Source organism: Tamandua tetradactyla, chromosome 6 (genome assembly GCF_023851605.1).
Source record: "Tamandua tetradactyla isolate mTamTet1 chromosome 6, mTamTet1.pri, whole genome shotgun sequence".
Lineage (NCBI taxonomy): Eukaryota > Metazoa > Chordata > Mammalia > Pilosa > Myrmecophagidae > Tamandua > Tamandua tetradactyla.
The window spans coordinates 28,786,177-28,807,306 of record NC_135332.1 but is presented as its reverse complement, the minus strand read 5'-3'; the positions used below and the strand labels follow the sequence as shown (position 1 = coordinate 28,807,306).

The 21,130-nt window shown below is 39.0% G+C and overlaps 1 protein-coding gene across 2 annotated transcripts in view; it reads left to right on the top strand.

Annotated features, from left to right (window-relative positions):
* MRPL45 (mitochondrial ribosomal protein L45) overlaps window positions 1-21,130 on the top strand; it is a 38,195-nt gene that overhangs the window by 13,336 nt on the left and 3,729 nt on the right. Inside the window, exons 5-7 of one of the 2 annotated variants that reach the window (XM_077164606.1) lie at window positions 19,306-19,354; window positions 20,391-20,540; window positions 20,910-21,083. In XM_077164606.1, the coding sequence (XP_077020721.1) occupies window positions 19,306-19,354; window positions 20,391-20,540; window positions 20,910-21,083 (373 nt within the window). Of the gene's footprint in view, window positions 1-19,305; window positions 19,355-20,390; window positions 20,585-20,909; window positions 21,084-21,130 lie in introns of those variants that run through there. The other variant, XM_077164607.1, reaches the window with a different exon arrangement.

The following is a 21,130-nucleotide window of genomic DNA, read 5'->3' as shown; positions in this document are numbered from 1 at the left end:
CAAACAGTGATAGTTTTCCTTCTTCCTTTCCAATTTTGATGCCTTGTATTTCTTTTTCTTGTCTAATTGTTCTGGCTAGAACCTCCAACACAATGTTGAATAATAGTGGTGATAGTGGACATCCTTGTCTTGTTCCTGATCTTAGGGGGAAAGTTTTCAGTTTTTCCCCATTGAGGATGATATTAGCTGTGGGTTTTTCATATGTTCCCTCTATCATTTTAAGGAAGTTCCCTTGTATTCCTATCTTTTGAAGTGTTTTCAACAGGAAAGGATGTTGAATCTTGTCAAATGCCTTCTCTGCATCAATTGAGATGATCATGTGATTTTTCTGCTTTGATTTGTTGATATGGTGTATTACATTAATTGATTTTCTTATGTTGAACCATCCTTGCATACCTGGGGTGAATCCTACTTGGTCATGATGTATAATTCTTTTAATGTGTTGTTGGATACGGTTTGCTAGAGTTTTATTGAGAATTTTTCATCTATATTCATTAGAGAGATTGGCCTGTAGTTTTCTTTTTTTTGTAATATCTTTGCCTGGTTTTGGTATGAGGGTGATGTTGGCTTCATAGAATGAATTAGGTAGTTTTCCCTCTACTTCGATTTTTTTGAAGAGTTTGAGGAGAGTTGGTACTAATTCTTTCTGGAATGTTTGATAGAATTCACATGTGAAGCTGTCTGGTCCTGGACTTTTCTTTTTAGGATGGTTTTGAATGACTAATTCAATTTCTTTACTTGTGATTGGTTTGTTGAGATCATCTGTGTCTTCTTGAGTCAAAGTTGGTTGTTCATGTCTTTCCAGGAACCCGTCCATTTCATCTAAATTGTTGTATTTATTAGCATAAAGTTGTTCATAGTATCCTGTTATTACCTTCTTTATTTCTGTGAGGTCAGTAGTTATGTCTCCTCTTCCATTTCTGATCTTATTTATTTGCGTCCTCTCTCTTCTTCTTTTTGTCAATCTTGATAAGGGCCCATCGATCTTATTGATTTTCTCATAGAACCAACTTCTGGTCTTATTGATTTTCTCTATTGTTTTCATGTTTTCAATTTCATTTATTTCTGCTCTGATCTTTGTTATTTCTTTCCTTTTGCTTGTTTTGGGGTTAGTTTGCTGTTCTTTCTCCAGTTCTTCCAAGTGGACAGTTAATTCCTGAATTTTTGCCTTTTCTTCTTTTCTGATATAGGAATTTAGGGCAATAAATTTTCCTCTTAGCACCGCCTTTGCTGCGTCCCATAAGTTTTGATATGTTGTGTTTTCATTTTCATTCGCCTCGAGGTATTTGCTAATTTCTCTTGCAATTTCTTCTTTGACCCACTCGTTGTTTAAGAGTGTGTTGTTGAGCCTCCACGTATTTGTGGATTTTCTGGCACTCTGTCTATTATTGATTTCCAACTTCATTCCTTTATGATCTGAGAAAGTGTTGTGTATGATTTCAATCTTTTTAAATTTGTTAAGACTTGCTTTGTGACCCAGCATATGGTCTATCTTTGAGAATGATCCATGAGCACTTGAGAAAAAGGTGTATCCTGCTGTTGTGGGATGTAATGTCCTATAAATGTCTGTTAAGTCTAGCTCTTTTATAGTAATATTCAGATTCTCTATTTCTTTATTGATCCTCTGTCTAGATGTTCTGTCCATTGATGAGAGTGGTGAATTGAAGTCTCCAACTATTATGGTATATGAGTCTATTTCCCTTTTCAGTGTTTGCAGTGTATTCCTCACGTATTTTGGGGCATTCTGGTTCGGCGCGTAAATATTTATGATTGTTATGTCTTCTTGTTTAATTGTTCCTTTTATTAGTATATAGTGTCCTTCTTTGTCTCTTTTAACTGTTTTACATTTGAAGTCTAATTTGTTGGATATTAGTATAGCCACTCCTGCTCTTTTCTGGTTGTTATTTGCATGAAATATCTTTTCCCAACCTTTCACTTTCAACCTATGTTTATCTTTGGGTCTAAGATGTGTTTCCTGTAGACAGCAAATAGAAGGATCCTGTTTTTTAATCCATTCTGCCAATCTCTGTCTTTTGATTGGGGAATTCAGTCCATTAACATTTAGTGTTATTACTGTTTGGATAATATTTTCCTCTAACATTTTGCCTTTTGTATTATATATATCATATCTGATTTTCCTTCTTTCTACACTCTTCTCCATACCTCTCTCTTCTGTCTTTTTGTATCTGACTCTAGTGCTCCCTTTAGTATTTCTTGCAGAGCTGGTCTCTTGGTCACAAATTCTCTCAGTGACTTTTTGTCTGAGAATGTTTTAATTTCTCCCTCATTTTTGAAGGACAATTTTGCTGGATATAGGAGTCTTGGTTGGCAGTTTTTCTCTTTTAGTAATTTAAATATATCATCCCACTGTCTTCTAGCTTCCATGGTTTCTGCTGAGAAATCTACACATAGTCTTATTGGGTTTCCCTTGTATGTGATGGATTGTTTTTCTCTTGCTGCTTTCAAGATCCTCTCTTTCTCTTTGACCTCTGACATTCTAACTAGTAAGTGTCATGGAGAACGCCTATTTGGGTCTAATCTCTTTGGGGTATGCTGCACTTCTTGGATCTGTAATTTTATGTCTTTCATAAGAGTTGGGAAATTTTCAGTGATAATTTCTTCCATTAGTTTTTCTCCTCCTTTTCCCTTCTCTTCTCCTTCTGGGACACCCACAACACGTATATTTGTGCGGTTCACATTGTCCTTGAGTTCCCTGATGCCCTGTTCAAATTTTTCCATTCTTTTCCGGATAGTTTCTGTTTCTTTTTGGAATTCAGATGTTCCATCCTCCAAATCACTAATTCTATCTTCTGTCTCTTTAAATCTATCATTGTAGGTATCCATTGTTTTTTCATCTTTTCTACTTTATCCTTCACTTCCATAAGTTCTGTGATTTGTTTTTTCAGTTTTTCTATTTCTTCTTTGTGTTCAGCCCATGTCTTCTTCATGTCCTCCCTCAATTATTGATTTCATTTTTGAAGAGGTTTTCCATTTCTGTTCGTATATTCAGCATTAGTTGTCTCAGCTCCCGTATCTCATTTGAACTATTGGTTTGTTCCTTTGACTGGGCCATGTTCTCAATCTTCTGAGTGTGGACCGTTATCTTCTGCTGGCGTCTGGGCATTTAGTCAGATTTCCCTGGGTGTCCGACCCAACAAGGTTGTAAGATTTTTCTGTGAAATCTCTGGGTTCTGTTTTTCTTATCCTGCCCAGTAGGTGGTGCTCGTGGCACACGTTTGTCTCACGTGTTTGGAAGGAATCCCCCCGGTCACCGTTTTCCGCGGCCTGGGGATTTCCGATCCAATTCTCTCAGTTGGTCCAGGGGGCCACGCGTGGTGGGGGCGTCAGCCGCCGCGGCTTGAGGGGACCCTGTGGCTCCTTTATTAATTCCCCTATTGGTGTTTGGTTGGACCCAGTCCCTGCCACTGTCGGAAATTCCCTCCTCTTCCTGGAGGGGTGTCAGTCGCCGGCCGCAGCGGCCCGGGGAATTCGCCACCAGACCAGGAAGCCGCCCGCGGGGGAGTGGCGTCAGTCACCGGCCGCCGTGGCCTGGGGAATTCGCCACTGGACCAGGAAGCCGCCCGCGGGAGAGGGGCACCGGTTGCTGGCCACCGCGGCTTGGGTAGCCCTCTGATCCGAGACTCGTAGCCGGTCCAGGAAGCCGCCCGCAAAAGAGGGGCGCCGGCCGCCGCGGCTTGGGAAACTTGCCTCTCCGAGACTCTCAGCCGGCCCGGGAAGGAGGGAGGGAGGTGCTCCGGCCGCCAGCTGCCGCTGCTCGGGGAGTCGCGCGCGCTCGGGGATCTCACTGCAGCAGAGTCTCGCAGTCAGTCTAGTCAGACCAGACTGGGGTACGCTGGGTGTCCATTCCCTGCCGTGGCCCCGGGAGCTGTTCTGCACTGTTTCTGTTCACCTAGTAGTTGCTCTGGAGGAGGAACTGGGCAAGTGATCTACAGAGAAGTGATCCTGTCAGTTGAAAATCCTGGGCTTATTTAGGAATGGATGAGGTTTTGCATTCATATATACCTAGACTCTAGCCCCAAAGGAACACTTCCTGATGGGCCTCGCATCCACCGCTAGCCCCAGTTCCATGCCTCCGCTCAACAGTCGGCACAGCGCGGAAAATCACATCTTTTTTTTTTAATTAGTTTATTTATTAAAAAAGAAATTTAACATACAAACTAAAACATTAACATGTGATCTTCTGTTCTACATATATTATCAATAATTCACAATATCATCATTTAGTTGCATATTCATCATTTCTTAGAACATTTGCATCAATTCAGAAAAAGAAAAAGACAACAGAAAAAGAAATAAAACAAATAGAAAAAAAAAAAAAGATTATACATACCATACCCCTTACCCCTCATTTTCATTGATCACTAACATTTCAAACTAAATTTATTTTAACATTTGTTCCCCCTATTATTTATTTTTATTCCATATGTTCTACTCATCTGTTGACAAGGTAGATAAAAGAAGCGTCAGATACAAGGTTTTCACAATCACACAGTCACATTGTGAAAGCTATATCATTATACAATCATCATCAAGAGACATGGCTACTGGAACACAGCTCTACATTTTCAGGCAGTTCCCTCCAGTCTCTCCATTACATCTTGACTAACAAGGTGATATCTATTTAATGCTTAAGAATAACCTCCAGGATAACTTCTCCACTCTGTTTGGAATCTCTCAGCCCTTGACACTTTATTTTGTCTCATTTCAATCTTTCCCCTTTTGGTCGAGAAGGTTTTCTCAATCCATTGATGCTGAGTCTCAGCTCATTCTAGAATTTCTTTCCCACCTTGCCAGGAAGGCCCACACCCCTGGGAGTCATGTCCCATGTAGACGGGGAGGGCGGTGAGTTTACTTGTGTTGGCTGGAGAGAGAGGCCACATCTGAGCAACAAAAGAGGTTCTCTTGGGGGTGACTCTCAGGCCTCATTTTAAGTAGGCTTAGCCTATCCTTTGTGGCGTTAAGTTTCATATGAATAAACTCCAAGATTGGGGGCTCAGCCTATTGCTTTTGTTGTCCCCACTGCTTTTGTGAATATCAAGAATTCAACTTGGAGAAGTTGAGTTTTCCCCCTTTCTCACCCTTCCCTGAAGAGTTCTTTGCAGGTGCTTTTCCGCTCATTGATAGAATCACTCTGGGATTTATCGGGCATCACTCTAGACAAACCAACAAAATCTCGTGCCCTACTCAAGGTTTCATGTACTTACAGTGTTCAGTTAAGCTGTCTACATAAGTTATATTAGGAAATGCAGTAGTCAAATACAAATTTTGTACCAAATAAACATTTTTTGCTTTAGTCTCACACGTAAGTTAAAATTTTAAAATATTAATTACTATCTGTTTTCAATACCCTGCAGTAATGACATTCCTTTGTTCTCCCTCATGCAAAAACATTTTTTTAATGTGTACATTTAGTCACTATTATTATATACTCTAGGCATTCATAGATTATACCATCTCAATCTTTATCATCTATCATTCTTTCTGATTTCATTTGTGCCCCCAGCCTTCCTCCCTCTATCATTCTCACATTCAGCTTCATTCAGTGTTCTAACATAATTGTATTACAGTTAGGTAGTATTGTGCTATCCATTTCTGAGTTTTTATAATCAGTCCTGTTGCACAATCTGTATCCCTTCAGCTTCAGTTACCCAATATCTTATCCTATTTCTGTCTCCTCATGGTCTCTGTTACCTATGAAGTTCTCCAAGTTTATTCACTAACATCAGTCATATCAGTGAGACCATACAGTATTTGTCCTTTTGTTTCTGGCTAATCTCACTCAGCATAATGTCCTTAAGATCCATCCATGTTGTTACATACTTCATAAGTTTATTCTGTCTTACAGCTGCATAATATTCCATCTTATGTATATACCACAGTTTGTTTAGCCACTCGTCTGTTGATGGACATTTGGCTGTTTCCATCTCTTCACAATTGTAAATAGTGCTGCTATAAACATTGGTGTGCAAATGTCCATTTGTGTCCTTGCCCTCATGTTCTCTGAGTAGATACCTAACAATACCAATAACAGTGGTATTGCCAGGTCATATGGCAATTCTGTATTTAGCTTCCTGAGGAACTACCAAACTGCCTTCCACAGCGTTTGTACCATTTGACATTCCCACCAACAGTGGATACGTGTGCCTCTTTCTCCATATCCTCTCTGGCACTTGTTGTTTTCTGTTTTATTGATAATGGCCATTCTGGTGGGTGTGAGATGATATGTCATTGTAGTTTTGATTTACATTTCCCTAATAGCCAAGAAATTGAGCATCTTTTCATGTGCCTTTTGGCCATTTGTATTTCCTCTTCTGAGAAGTATCTGTTCAGGCTTTTGCCCATTTTGTAAATGGGTTGTCTGTCTTTTTGTTGTTGAGTTGAATGATCTCTTTATATATTCTGGATATTAAACCTTTATCTGATAGGTTGTTTCCAAATATTGTCTCCCATTGTGTAGGCTGTCTTTTTACTTTCTTGATGAAGTTCTTTGATGCACAAAAGTGCTTAATTTTGAGGAGGTCCCCTTTATTTCTTTCTTTCTTCAGTGCTCATGCTTTGGGTGTAAGGTCTAGGAAACTGCCTCCTATTATAAGATTTATAAGATATTCCCTACATTTTCTTCTAACAGTTTTATGGTCTTAGATCTAATGTTTAGGTCTTTGATCCATTTTGAGTTAATTTTTGTATGGACAGTGAGATATGGATCCTCTTTCATTCTTTTGCATGTGGATATTCAGTTCTTTAGGCATCATTTATTGAAGAGACTGTTCTGTCCCAGGCGAGTTGGCTTGACGGCCTTATCAAAGATCAATTGTCCATAGATGAGAGGGTCTATATCTGAATACTCTATTCTATTCCATTGGTCAGTATATCTATCTTTATGCCAGTACCATGCTGTTTTGACCACTGTAGCTTCATAATATGCTTTAAAGTCAGGTAGTGTGAGTCCTCCGACTTTATTTTTTTTCTCAGGATACTTTTAGCTATTCAGGGCACCCTGCCCTTCCAGATAAATTTGGTTATTGGTTTTTCTATTTCTGAAAAGTAAGTTGTTGGGATTTTGATTGGTATTGCATTGAATCTGTAAATCATTTTAGGTAGAATTGACATCTTAACTATATTTAGTTTTCCAGTCCATGAACACGGTATGCCATTCCATCTATTTAGGTCTTCTGTGATTTCTTTTAACAATTTGTTGTAGTTTCCTTTGTATAGGTCTTTTGTGTCTCTAGTTAAATTTATTCCTAAATATATTATTCTTTTGGTTGCAATTGTAAATGGAATTTTTTTCTTGATTTTCCCCTCAGATTGTTCATTACTAGTGTATAGAAACACTACAAATTTTTGAGTGTTGATCTTGTAACCTGCCACTTTGCTGTACTTATTTATTAGCTCTAGTAGTTTTGCTGTGGATCTTTCAGGGTTTTTGACATATAGTATCATATCATCTGCAAACAGTGAGAGTTTTACTTTTTCCTTTCCAATTTTGATGCCTTGTATTTTTCTTGTCAAATAACAGTGGTGACAGTGAACATCCTTGTCTTGTTCCTGATCTTAAGGGGAAAGTTTTCAGTTTTTCCCCATTGAGGATGATGTTAGCTGTGGGTTTTTCATATATTCCCTTTATCATTTTGAGGAAGTTCCCTTCTTTTCCTATCCTTTGAAGTGTTTTCAGCAGGAAGGGATGTTAAATTTTGTCAACTGCTTTTTCTGCACCAATCAAGATGATCATGTGGTTTTTCTGCTTTGATTTGTTGTTATGGTATATTACTTTAATTGATTTCCTTATGTTGAACCATCCACACATACTTGGGATGAACCCTACGTGGTCATGGTGTATAATTCTTTTAATGTGCTGCTGAATTCTATTTGCTAGAATTTTGTTGAGGATTTTTGCATCTATGTTCATTAAAGAGATTGGTCTGTAGTTTTCTTTTTTTGTAATATCTTTGTCTGGCTTTGGTATGAGGGTGATGTTAACTTCATAGAATGAGTTAGGTAGCTTTCTGTCCTCTTCAATTTTTTTTGAAGAGTTTAAGCAGGATTGGTACTAATTCTTTCTTGAATGTTTGAAGAATTCACATGTGGAGCCATCGGGTCCTGGACTTTTCTTTTTTGGGGGGCTTCTTAATCACTGATTCAATTTCTTTACTTGCGATTGGTTTGTTGAAGTTGTCTATTTCTTCTTGAGTCAGTGTTGGTTGTTCATGCCTTTCCAGAAAGTTGTCCGTTTCATCTACATTGTTGAATTTATTAGCATAAAGTTGTTTATAGTATCCTTTCATTACTTCCTTTATTTCTGTGGAGCCAGTGGTTATGTGTCCTCTTCCATTGCTGATTTTATTTATTTGCATCCTCTCTCTTCTTCTTTTTGTCAGCCTCCCTAAGGGTCCATCAATCTTATTGATTTTCTCATGGAACCAATTTCTTGTTTTGTTGATTTTCTCAATTGTTTTCATGCTCTCAATTTCATTTATTTTTGCTCTAATCTTCATTATTTCTTGCCTTTTGCTTGCTTTGGGGTTAGTTTGCTGTTCTTTCTCTAGTTCTTCCAAGTGGACAGTTAATTCCTCGACTTTTGCCCTTTCTTCTTTTTTGATATAGGCATTTAGAGCAATAAATTTCCCTCTTAGCACTGCCTTTGCTGCATCCCATAAATTTTGATATGTTGTATTTTCATTTTCATTTGCCTCAAGATATTTACTGATTTCTCTTGTAATTTCTTCCTTGACCCACTGGTTATTTAAGAGTGTGTTGTTGAGCCTCCACATATTTGTGAATTTTCTGGCACTCTGCCTATTACTGATTTCCAACTTCATTCCTTTATGATCTGAGAAAGTGTTGTGTATGATTTCAGTGTTTGTAAATTTATTGAGACTTGCTTTGTGACCCAGCATATGGTCTATCCTTGAGAATGATCCATGAGCACTTGAGAAAAAGGTGTATCCTGCTGTTGTAGGGTGTAATGTTCTACAAATGTTTGTTAAGTCTAGCTCATTTATTGTATTATTCAAATTCTCTGTTTCCTTATTGATCCTCTGTCTAGATGTCCTGTCCATTGATGAGAGTGGGGAATTGACGTCTCCACCTATTACGGTAGATGTGTCTATTTCTCTTTTCTGTGTTTGCCTCATGTATTTTGGAGCATTCTGGCTCGGGGCATAAATATTTATGATTGTTATGTCTTGTTGAATTGTTGCTTTTATTAATACATGGTGTTCTTCTTTATTTCTTTTAACTGTTTTACATTTAAAGTCTAATTTGTTGGATATTAGTATAGCTACTCCTGCTCTTTTCTGATTGTTATTTGCGCGAAATATCTTTTCCCAACCTTTCACTTTCAACCTATGTTTATTGTTGGGTCTAAGATGTATTTCCTGTAGACAGCATATAGATGGGTCCTGTTTTTCAATCCATTCTGCCAGTCTGTGTCTTTTGAGTGTGGAGTTTAATCCATTAACTTTTAGTGTTATTACTGTACGAGTAATACTTTCTTCTACCATTTTGCATTTTGGATTTTATATGCATGTCTAATTTTTCTTCTTTTTACCTTTACTGATAGTCTTCATTTCTACACTCTTCTCCACACCTTTCCTGTCTTTTCGTATCTGCCTCTAATGCTCCCTTTAGTATTTCTTGCACAGCCAATCTCTTAGTCACAAATTCAGTGATTTTTTGGTCTGAAAATGTTTTAATTTCTCCCTCATTTTTGAAGGACAATTTTGCTGGATATAGAATTCTTGGCTGGCAGTTTTTCTCTTTTAGTAATTTGAATATATCATCCCACTGTCTTCTCGCCTCTATGGTTTCTGCTGAGAAATCTACGCATAGTCTTATTCGGCTTCCCTTGTATGTGATGGATTGCTTTTCTCTTGCTGCTTTCAAAAAGATTCTCTCTTTCTCTTTGACATATGACATTCTGATTATTAAGTGTCTTGGAGTACGTCTATTTGGATCTCTCCTGTTTGGTGTACGCTGGACTTCTTAGATCTGTAATTTTAAGTCTTTCATAAAAGTTGGGGAATTTTCAGTGATAATTTCCTCCATTAATTTTTCTCCTCCTTTTCCCTTCTGTTCTCCTTCTGGGACACCCACAACACCTATATTCATGCGCTTCATGCTGTCATTCAGTTCCCTAAGTCCCTGCTCTTATTTTTCCATTCTGTTCCCTATGTTTTCTTTTTCTTGTCGGATTTCAGCTGTTCCATCCTCCAGTTCACTAATCCTATCTTCTGCCTCTTGAAATCTGACATTGTAGGTTTCCATTGTTTTTTTCATCTCTTCAACTGTGGCTTTCATTCCCATAAGTTCTGTGATTTGTTTTTCATACTTTCGATTTCTTCTTTTTGTTCATTCCTTGCCTTCTTTATAGCCTCCCTCAATTCATTGATTTGATTTTTGCTGAGGTTTTCCATGTCTGTTCGAACATTCTGAATTAATTGTTTCAACTCCTGTATCTCATTTGAATTGTTGGTTTGTTCCTTTGGGCCATATCTTCAATTTTCCTAGTGTGATTCATTATTTTTTGCTGGCATCCAGGCATTTAATTACTTAATTAGTTTATTCTGGAGATTGTTTTCACTTCTTTTACCTAGGATTTTCTTCCTGGATGATTTTGTTGTCAGTCTGTTCTTTGATATTCAGTTTAGGTTATATGGACCGCTAGCTTAGGTTTTGTTTAACAGAGCAGAATTTTTCAGTTCTTTTTTTCTTGTTTCTGCCCCTGCCTGTATGGGCCTTTCCCCGCCGACCCTTAGGAGGGTCTACTTAGGTGTTATTGATCCCAGCCAGATTTTCCCAGACCAAACTGCCCTCCTCTCAGGAGGAAAGAGTCACCTGTGTCAGTTTTCCCTGTGGGTGAGACCCAGCAGATTGAAAGACTTTCCTGTGAAACCTCTGGACTCTGTGTTTTTCCTATTCTGTCCAGTATGTGGCGGTTGTCTGCCTGTGGGTCCCACCAGCATAAGGTTATGTGGTACCTTTAACTTCGGCAGACTCTCCCTGATGGAGGCTTGGTGGAGATAGAGGAGAGGTTGTAGACTGGCTTTAATTGCTTCAAATTTCCAAACCCTGGGGTCTGGATTCCGTGAGGGAGGGAATCCCCTTGAGCTGGGCCCCACCCCTCTCCTGGGGAAAGCACAGGCTCCAGACAAGTTCTCCAACAAGCTTGTTTCTGCCTGTGCCTGGGACAGTTGCAGCCTGAGGAGCTCTGCAGCTGTATCTAAAGGCAGTCCAGCCTTTGTAGTAACATAGCCACAAAAAAAAAAAAAGAAAGAAAGAAAGAGAAAAAGCTTTCTCAGTGCAGGACCCCCATTCCTCAGGTTTGCCAATCAAGAGCATAAGTTGGTATGTTGCTTTGTGTACCTTCATATCTTGTGTGCCCCCTCCTTTCCTTCAGAGCCCAGACCCTTTCAAGTATTATGTGCTATCCGATCCAAACAAAAAACCTCTGTTTCTTTTTCCATCATCCCTGTCCCCTCGGTGCCAGGGCAAAAACCAGCAACCTCTGCTTTGACCAGGTTCAGCTGAGTTGGGGGCCTATTTTTAGTAGTCAGAATTTGTGAATTAATTCTACAATTGAAGCTTAGTTGCACTCAGCCCCTGCTACTGGTAAAGTCCCTTTCCTTTCCTGTCTGGGAAGCAGCCTGTGGGGGAGGGGCACTGGCCCCGCGGCTGGGGGATCTCACGGTTCTGGGGGGGCTTGCAGCTGGTCCAGACTAGGGTATGCTGTGTGTCCAGTCACTGACATGGCCCCAGCAGTTGTTCTGTACTGTTCCTGACTATTTAATAGTGTTCTGGAGGACGAACTAAATCCCACACCTTGCTAAGCCACCATCTTGGCACTCTCCTGTCAACTGATTTTTGACAAGTGTCTCTAGTATGTTTTTAATTTGGTGTACAGCATCTTTCATCTCTGTGATCAGCTACTATTTTTCTGTTTAGTCTTTCAAATTATTCTTTATGCTCTTCCACTGTCTTCTTGATATTCTTTATTTCCTGATGAACATCCTTGATTAATTTTTCCAAATTCCTGATATTCTTTATTTCCTGATGAACATCCTTGATTAATTGTTCCAAATTCCATGTCCCCTCTGGTGTTTTAACTTAGTTGTTTGGATCGACCATATCTGCCTGAATCTTCATGTGCTTTGTGATTTTCTGTTATGCTCAGGGCATTTGATTTACTTGATTAGGTTATTTTCCGCTTTAGTTTCCTTCACTCCTCCAAGGTTTTGTATTTGCTTAGGTTTGTGTTGAAGGTCCCTTTTTGTACTTGGCTTGTCAGTAATTCCCCTCCAAGTCAAGGCTCGAATCTCATGGAGGGCATGCAGTTGTACTTGAAGCTTCTCAATGGATGGCACTCTTTTTTTTTATTATTATTATTAATAAAACCAGTCAACATACAATATGAACATTCTTTTTTTCATCACATAGTTGTATATTCACCATCATGATCATTTCTTAGAACATTTGTATCAATTCAGAAAAAGAAAAAGAAAACAAAAAAAAATTGATACATACCATATCCCTTACCCCTCCCTTTCACTGATCACTAGCTCAATAGATGGCACTCTTGAGCCACCTCTTGCCTTCCAGCCTGGCTCTCCCCAACTGTGGTGAGTGTCTGAGTAAGCTGGAGACTGTGATTCCAGCCAGGGCCACTGATCTCAGTGCATGCTGAAAGCCTCTAGCCCTAGGACAGGGGAGTGAGCAGTGTATACTCAGCTGAGAGTCCATTTATGGGTCTGGTGGCCCCCAGGCTCCTGCTTGGGATGACCTTGGCTGTGGAGCTTGGTATTTCAGCTGCCCACAGCCAGCCTGGAAATGCCTGGTGGTTGGTCCTAGTGTAGGAGGCGGTTGGTCCTGGCGCATGGTGGGGCGATTGGTCCCAGTGCAGGGTGGCTATTCGCAGTGCCTAGCAAGACACCTTGTCATGGTGGGCATCTGGGCATGCTTCTGGGTTTCCCACAGGAGCTCCTGGCTATGGAGCTATGTGGGAAGATCTCCCAAGCTAGCTGTGGGATAGGCCGGAGTAGAGGGACTGTCTATTCCTTCGGGTCCACAGTTTACCGCGTGCTGCCATTTATCCCCTGTTGGGTCATGTCCAAGCTCACTCACTCTGTTTTCTCCATCTCAATTTCTCCATTTTTTCATCCAGGTTCTCCCTATATAATGTAGAAGATCTTCTTTGGTCATTTGCACCCCGGAACTGCAGTCCTAGTCATTTTTCTGTCCCTTCTCTTGTTATTCTATGAAACAGGGGTGAACTCAGCCTATCCTGTTCACCATCTTCTCAGAAGTCCTTTATTGTTTCTTAAATCTCCGGATACTTTTTGTCATGTTGGAAAATCTCAGTCCATACATCACTTTAAATGTTATTTTGTTCATTCTTTCTTCTCATTCTGAGATTCTGAATATGCACATAAGTTAGATCTTTTCACTGTGCCGAATGTTCTTGGCTCTTTTCTTTATTTTCCAATCTTTTTTCCCCCCTTTCAGCTTCGGTCTGGAAACCTTTGGTTTTTCTTCCTGTGCACTATCCACTGTTAAACCTATCTATTGAGTTCTTAATTTATTTTATAGTTATTTGTATTTTTCACTTTTAGGATTTTCGTTTGATTCTTTTTTATTGCTTCCAGTTTTCTGCTAAAATTCTCCAACCTGTCATCTAATTTTTGAATATACTAATCACAGTTATTTTAAAGTCTGTGTCTGAGAAATCAAAAATCTGGATCTCATATAGGTCTGTTTCTTATCTCCCCACCCCCCCTCCTTTTACTTTTTGATTAGTTCTTGTCTTTTTTTAGTATTCTTCCTTGTTTTTTGATTAAATGGCATGCCTCGTATATGAAAAATTAACAGAGATAATTCAGTACTCTGGATCATGTTATCTTTTAGAGAAGAATTTACTTTTTTTTTACTGCTGGCAGGCAGTTACGTAAAGGCTGCAGATCACTTTCCAATAGGAATTGAACTAGTTTGAAGCTGGGCATTGGTCTTTGCAAAGTCTAATTTATTTCTTGATTACCTTTATTCTGGGGGTATCACCTTTGGGGGAGTTCCTTATAAATGACTGATGTGGCCTCTGACATCCAGTCTTTGTTTCTCCAGTTCTGTAAGAGGGATGGTCTGTAGTAGTTTGGAAGTGAAAACCACCCTAATTTTTTTTTTTTAACATAGACAGGCACCGGGAACCAAACCCGGGTCTCTGGCATGACAGGTGAGAACTCTGCCACTGAGCCATTGTTGCCCACCCTCATCCTGTTTTTAATCCCTGTCCTCCTGAATTATTGTGTTATTATTTTTACTGTAAATGCTAATTTATAGTTACCTGCTCTTTGGTTACCATTTCCTTTGGTTTCAACACTTTTTCCTTCTGGATTTGATTTTTTCTGGAATACATCCTTTAATCTGTTTTTTCAGCAAAGGTTATAGTACCATCTCTATTTTTGTCTGAAAATGTCTTTGTTTTGTGCTTACTTTGGAATGATAGTTTAGCAGGGTATAGAATCCTAGGTTCATAGTTTCCCTCTTACAATGCTTCAAAAATACTATTTCATTTTCTTTTGGCCTCTTATTACTGATTACAAATCTGCAGTCACTCTAATCTTGTTCCTTTGAGAAAATCTGATTTTTTTTTTAAATCTCTCTTTTAAGATTTTTTTAAATCTTCTCAATAGACAGGCCCACCCTGTCTATTGACTTTTGCTAGGAAGATTCTAGGTGTGTTTTGTGATGTTTAGTTGTAAACTCATTTTCAGTAGAGATTGTTTCTTCTGAAAGAATTCCATGCAACCTGAATTATGAATATGCCCTTGTGCCAGTTTGAGACTGATATGTACTCCAGAAAAGCCAAGTTCTTTAATCCTCATTCAGTATACTAGGTGGGAACTTCTTGATTGTTTCCATGGAGGTATGACCCATCCAATTGTGGGTGGTAACTTTTGATTAGATGGTTTGCGTGGAGATATGTCTTCACTCATTCAAGGTGGGTTTGTTTACTGGAACCTTTTAAGAGAGAACCATTTTGGAACAAGCCTGTAGAGCCCATGTAGCCAGAGACCTTTGAAGATGAAGGAAAATGCCCCCAGGGGAGCTTCATGAAACAAAAAAACCTGGAGAGAAAACTAGCAAATGTTGCCATGTTTGCCATGTGCCTTTCCAGTTGAGAGGGAAATCCTGGATCTCATCAGCCTCTTGAACCAAGGTATCTTTTCCTGGATGCCTTAGTTTCGACATTTCTGTAGCCTTGCTTCAAGTTGAACATTTTCACAGCCTTAGAACTGCAAACTTAAAACTTAGTAAATTCCCCTTTTTAAAAGCTATTCCCTTTCTGGTATAATTGCATTCTAGCAGCTTATGTAAACTAGAACAGCCCTCTAGAGAAATTTTTTTTCCCAGGATTAATTATTAATCTTTTATTTTCTTTTCTTTGATAATTTTTTCACAATGCTATGTAGTTTTGCGGTTTTCATATCTTACAGCATGAAAATTTTCTCAACATAAAATATTCTTAAAAAACATACTTTTAATATCTCCTTTTTTTATCAAGTGAAGATACTATAATTTATTTAGTCATTTACCATTGGTTAAGCATTTACTTGTTTCCAGTTTTTTAGTTCTATAACCTGCAATGCACATCTTTTTTTTAACTTTTTTATTGTATAATATAACATACATACAAAGCAAAGAAATAAAAAAGCAATAATTTTCAAAGCACTCTTCAACAGGTAGTTAAAGGACAGATCTCAGAATTTGTCATGGGCCACCACATGACCCTCTTAGAATTTTCCTTCTCGCTGCTCCAGAATATGGGAGGCTAGAAGGCATAAATATTTTTGTATCATCACAATCAATTTTTTTTCTTTTTTGTGAAAAATAACATATATACAAAAAAGCAATAAATTTCAAAGCACAATACCACATGGAACTTAAGTTTAACATCCTAAATCTACAACAATCTCATTGGCTTTGATACCAACTTAATGTCAATAGCATACATAAACTATGTTCTTATCCTACTCCACTCTCCATCTTTATGTAGTTCTTGTCACAAATTACTTATTTATACATTGTGAGTCCCAAATAATTGATTTATCATTATATTTTGTGCATTGGCCTTTTATATCCTGTAGGAAGTAAAAAATGGAGTTACAAATCAAAAATACAATAGTACTTATATTTATTTTTTACCACGTCATTATCTTTACCAGATATCTTTATTTTATGTGGCTTAGTCAATTGTCTAGTGTCCTCTACTTTCAACCTGTAGAATTCCCTTTAGAATTTCTTGTAGGGCTAGTTTAATGGTGACAAAGTCTCTCAGCTTTTGTTTCTATGGGAATGTCTTAATTTCTGCCTCATTTTGAATGATAGTTTTGCCAGATACAGAATTCTTAGTTGGCAATTTTTGCTTCAACACTTTAAATATGTTTTTCCTCTGTCTTCTTGCCCCCATGATTTCTGATGAGAAACCAACATAATCGTATTAAGGAATGCACATCTATTAAATGGAATCTCTGATTGCATTTTTGATAATTTCGTCAGGATACATTCCTAGAAGTGATATTACTAGGTCAAAGAGGATGAAGAGTTTAAAGGTACTCCATTCCTCGAGAATAAAATAATAAATAATGAAAATCTGGGTCAGAGAATTTCTGAGTCAAAGAGGAGGAGCATTCAAGGGCTTACAAAAAATAAATGCAACCAAATTTTTTTCAAGAAAGGTTTTCTACTTCATAGTTTCACCAGCAATATAAGAGAGTGCCCGGCTCACATCAATAAGAACACTGCTCTTTTGATAAGTGTGAAATGGTGCATTTAAACTTATGTTTCTTTGATTAGTAAGGTTGCACATTCTTTCCTGCAACGTGTATCTCTTCTTTGGTGAATTGCTTTCCTTCAGCTTCATCTTTCTATCAGGATAGTAACTATCCTTGGAATATTGTTTTACAATATAAAAAAATGCTTTTTAAAATATATCCAGAACTTTCAAGCCCAGTGGGGCCAGCCTTTATTCACCAAGGTGGAAGCAGAGGTTTCCACAAATCACTTGAGTGGAAATTGCCACAGAGGCATTAGCTTTCTTTGCCAGAGGACAAATGTCTCACAGGCTCTCAGCCGCTCTAGGGACCTTTGACCCAAATACAGTTCCCAACATGCAATGTGCCTGAAGGCCAGAGCACCCAAATGAAGGCTCAGGTCCAAGGTCATGTGTCTGGGTAATTGTCTGGAAATCTCTCCATGCCTTTTTCTTCATCTTCCACCTTTGTTGCCATTTTGTACAGGAGCTTGAGAAGTTTTGTGTTGGCTTCTGCAAGGAACCCTAGGAGTAGGAAATAAGAATTACTAAAACATAAAGGTAGCATAAATTCTGCATCCAAATCTGTATAAATGGGCTTGGGGGTTTAATTTTTCACAGTAGTGTTTTGCTTTTTATGTTCGTCTCCCACTCAGAGTTCTCGACAGAGACAAACTTTGTCTCTGGGTTGGTGGTTGATGGGTTATTTCTCTAATCTCCCTTTTGCAGCAGATGCAATCTTTTTTTTTTTTTTGTAAGATGCAGTTTTTTGAAAGTGGTAGCTTTAGGAAAATATCTCTGTGGCAGTTTGTTGCCCTTTGAGAAGCTAAAATTCCTTAGTCATCCCTCAGGTTGTCATATCAAATTCATGCTTTCCTTTCTGGCATCTGAGGATTTACCTTTCTTATAAACTAGGCTAGAGTATTTAAAAGTATATATGTATGTATGTGTATTGTTATGTTTTATCATACATTCCTAGATGTATATAGTGGGAGTAGTTTCACATGATCTCAGTCCATTATGTCAGCAGAAACATTCTTTTTCAGTGTAACTTCATTTGCAAAATAGTAAGTGAACTCATAGGAAAGGGAATATGTTTCTGCTGAAGAGCTCTGGGCCAGGAGAGTGAGGTGAAAGTGTCGATCAGAGGTGCCAAGTATAGTGGTCATGGTAACTATCACCACAACTCAGTCTAGTTGGTCAAGAGCAACAGAAAAGGTTGTGACTTGGAACCTTTCCTATTAGTAATAAAGGTGGGAGGGAAGCAGATGGGCAGGTTAAAGCCTGTCTCTTACCCATTCCAGGATTAGAAATTTGAGATTTTTCAAAGAGAACAAAGAACTAAACTGCCTAAGCTATATGAAATGGTGGTGAAAAATCATGTATATATCTGACAGAAACTAATCTGTGGTCTTAGGTTTATGTAAAACCCCTCAGTTGGGAACCCTCCTGTTCTAGTTTGCTAACTGCAGGAATGCAACACACCAGAGACGGATTGGCTATTAATAAAAGGGGATTTTTTTCGTTAGTTCTTCCGAGGAAAGGCAGCTAACTTTCAACTGAGGTTCTTTCTTATGTGGGAAGGCACAGGGTGATCTCTGCTGGCCTTCTCTCCAGGCCTCTGGGTTCCAGCAACTTTCCCTAGGGTGATTTCTTCCTGCATCTCCAAAGGCCTGGGCTGAGCTGCGAGTGCTGAGATGAGGTATGCTGAGCTGCTTGGACTGTGCTATGTTGAGCTGTCTCATTTAAGCACTAGCCAATTAAATCAAACATCATTCATTGCAGCAGGCACATCTCCTAGCCCACTGCAGATGTAATGAGCAACAGATGAGGTTCACATACCATTTGCTCATGTCCACAGCAACAGAACTAGGTGTCTTCACCTGGCCAAGTTGACAACTGAATCAAACCACCACACTTCCTAAAATCTTGTGTCTGTAGGAGTTGGAGGTTGCTGCCTGTTTTCTAACTGTAATTCTATAGAATCAGTATTCTAGGCAATCTGGCAGCAACAAGGATGGAGATAAAAAAAATAAGAAAGGAACACACAAAAAAAGAGGATTATTTTTTGGCTTGTTTCAAAGATAATGGTGTAAGATACAAGGCCGAGACAGTTGATACTGATGATGTGTCAGAAGTCAAAGGAGGTGAGTCCTTGATTGTTATTTGGTTGGATTTTGTTTCCCATACCAGCTTAGAGCAAAAATCAGTCCTAGTGAGGGTCACTTGCTCATCTTAAAGGAAATATAGTAATGTTGAAATTTCTTTCTGCTCCTGAGATTCACATAACTTTACTTTGCTATTAGATCTCAAGGTTTTCTGGTAAATCATGCTACTGCTCAGTTCTGTGTCCCTAAAACTTAGCATATAACTTGACTTATAGTAAGTATTCAGGAAATGTTTGTAAAAATAAATCGTTTTCCATTTCCATACAGGATATCATAAAAGGAGGAGTTAGTGATCTGTATCTCTTTCTCTTCTAGCTCAGACCATGACCGGCTTCATACTTTGGTGACAGAACACTGTTTTCCGGTAGGCTCTCACCCTCCTTAGAACTGTGGGGATGCCTGATATCACCCACAGACATCTAAGTGATATCTAGATATCACCTTTGGTTTTGAAAGTGCAGGAAGTTTAGGGCACAATCTTGAGTTCTTGTATCTTCAGATCTGTTACCTTTGACTGAGTGACAGTGACTTGATGCAAACTCTGGAAAGGTCCTGGCAAGGCTGTTAGAGAGAGGATGACCATCACTGAAACCACAGAGTGCAGGTCCTGAGGTCAAGATATGGGCTACGTTAGGCCATACTTACACATGCCTATTTTTTAAAAAAATGAATGAGGCATATATATTCTGTGCTACCAGTGGTGTTAGGTATTTTTGGGGTACAGCTAAGAATTATACTTTGTGGTTTAATTAGAGATTTAAGGAGAAGAACTTCAGTTTCTGTTAGTTCAGCCTAATGTCCCCAGGAGCAAGTATAGTTAACTTAAGCCACTTCTCTCTGTTAAAAGTGATGGGGAGACCCAAGTTCGAGTCCCAGACCATGCACCTCCCCCTCACATATACACACAAAAGTGAGGGGGAGGGAAGACATGGCGGTCAACAGAAGTACATGTAATAATTAGATTATAAAAGTGTACTGGCATATTGGAGTTCTCTGACTTGGTTTTGTATTATTTTTGCAACTGTCCTGGAAGTTTGAACTTATTTCAAAATTAAAATAAAATGAAAAAGTGTATGTAAAAATAATGGTGTATTGGGTATACTGACAATTTGAATGGATTTTCATTGATTTGGAGAAGTTACCTCGAGGTAGGTGGGTCTTGGGTTGTGATTTAGAATGAAAAGTGAGTTGTCATGAGGCATATTCCAGATAAGCTTGAGATTAGTTTGAGCAATAACTCGATCAAATCTTGGGAAGGTGAGAGAGAAAGCACAAGAAAGCACTTGGGGTAAATGTTGCCTGTTGGTCTCAGTATCAGAGAAAGCAAAAGCAGGTGTGGCAGGACCAGCTTCCCTAAAGGGAGGAAAAACCCAGTTGAACTTGTTTCCCTCTCCCCTTAGGACATGGTCTGGGACATCAAATATAAGACCGTCCGCTGGTGCTTCGTGGAATCTTTAGAACCACCCCAGGTGGTTCAGGTTCGCTGTTCAAGTCTCGTGAACCAGGGCAACATGTATGGCCAGGTCACCGTACGCATGCATACCCGGCAGGTAGAGGCACCAGCCTGCTTTCCTCCAGCTTTTCTTCATTCTCGGTGGGCATCTACTTCTGGGGTACTGGGTATAGCTGCCCAGGACTATAGTTCTGTGGAAGCGTTCTCCATGACCTTCCTTGCTCTGTTTCTGTTTCTTCCACTGGTTAATGTTAGCTGTACTAAGACATGGTATAAAAATACTCTGTTCTACACTCTCCTTACCCCCCAAAAAAAATCCTCTAAGAATAAAGTGTCAATAGTTATTCAGAATTTGGAGATAATTTTTTTCCATCTATTAAAAATTTTGTTTTGGTTCTTTCATAATTGTTTGGCATAAAATAAAACCCTGAGAACCAACAGGCCATATCTGCATTCATCCTTGTAGACACTGGCCATCTATGACCGGTTTGGACGGTTGATGTATGGACAGGAAGATGTACCCAAGGATGTCCTGGAGTATGTTGTATTTGAAAAGCACCTGGTAAACCCCTATGGGAACTGGAGAATGCATGGAAAGATCGTTCCCCCATGGGCACCCCCTAAGCAGCCCATCCTTAAGGTAAGACAACTTGTGTGGTTTGAGAGAGATGAAACAGTAATTTTGAC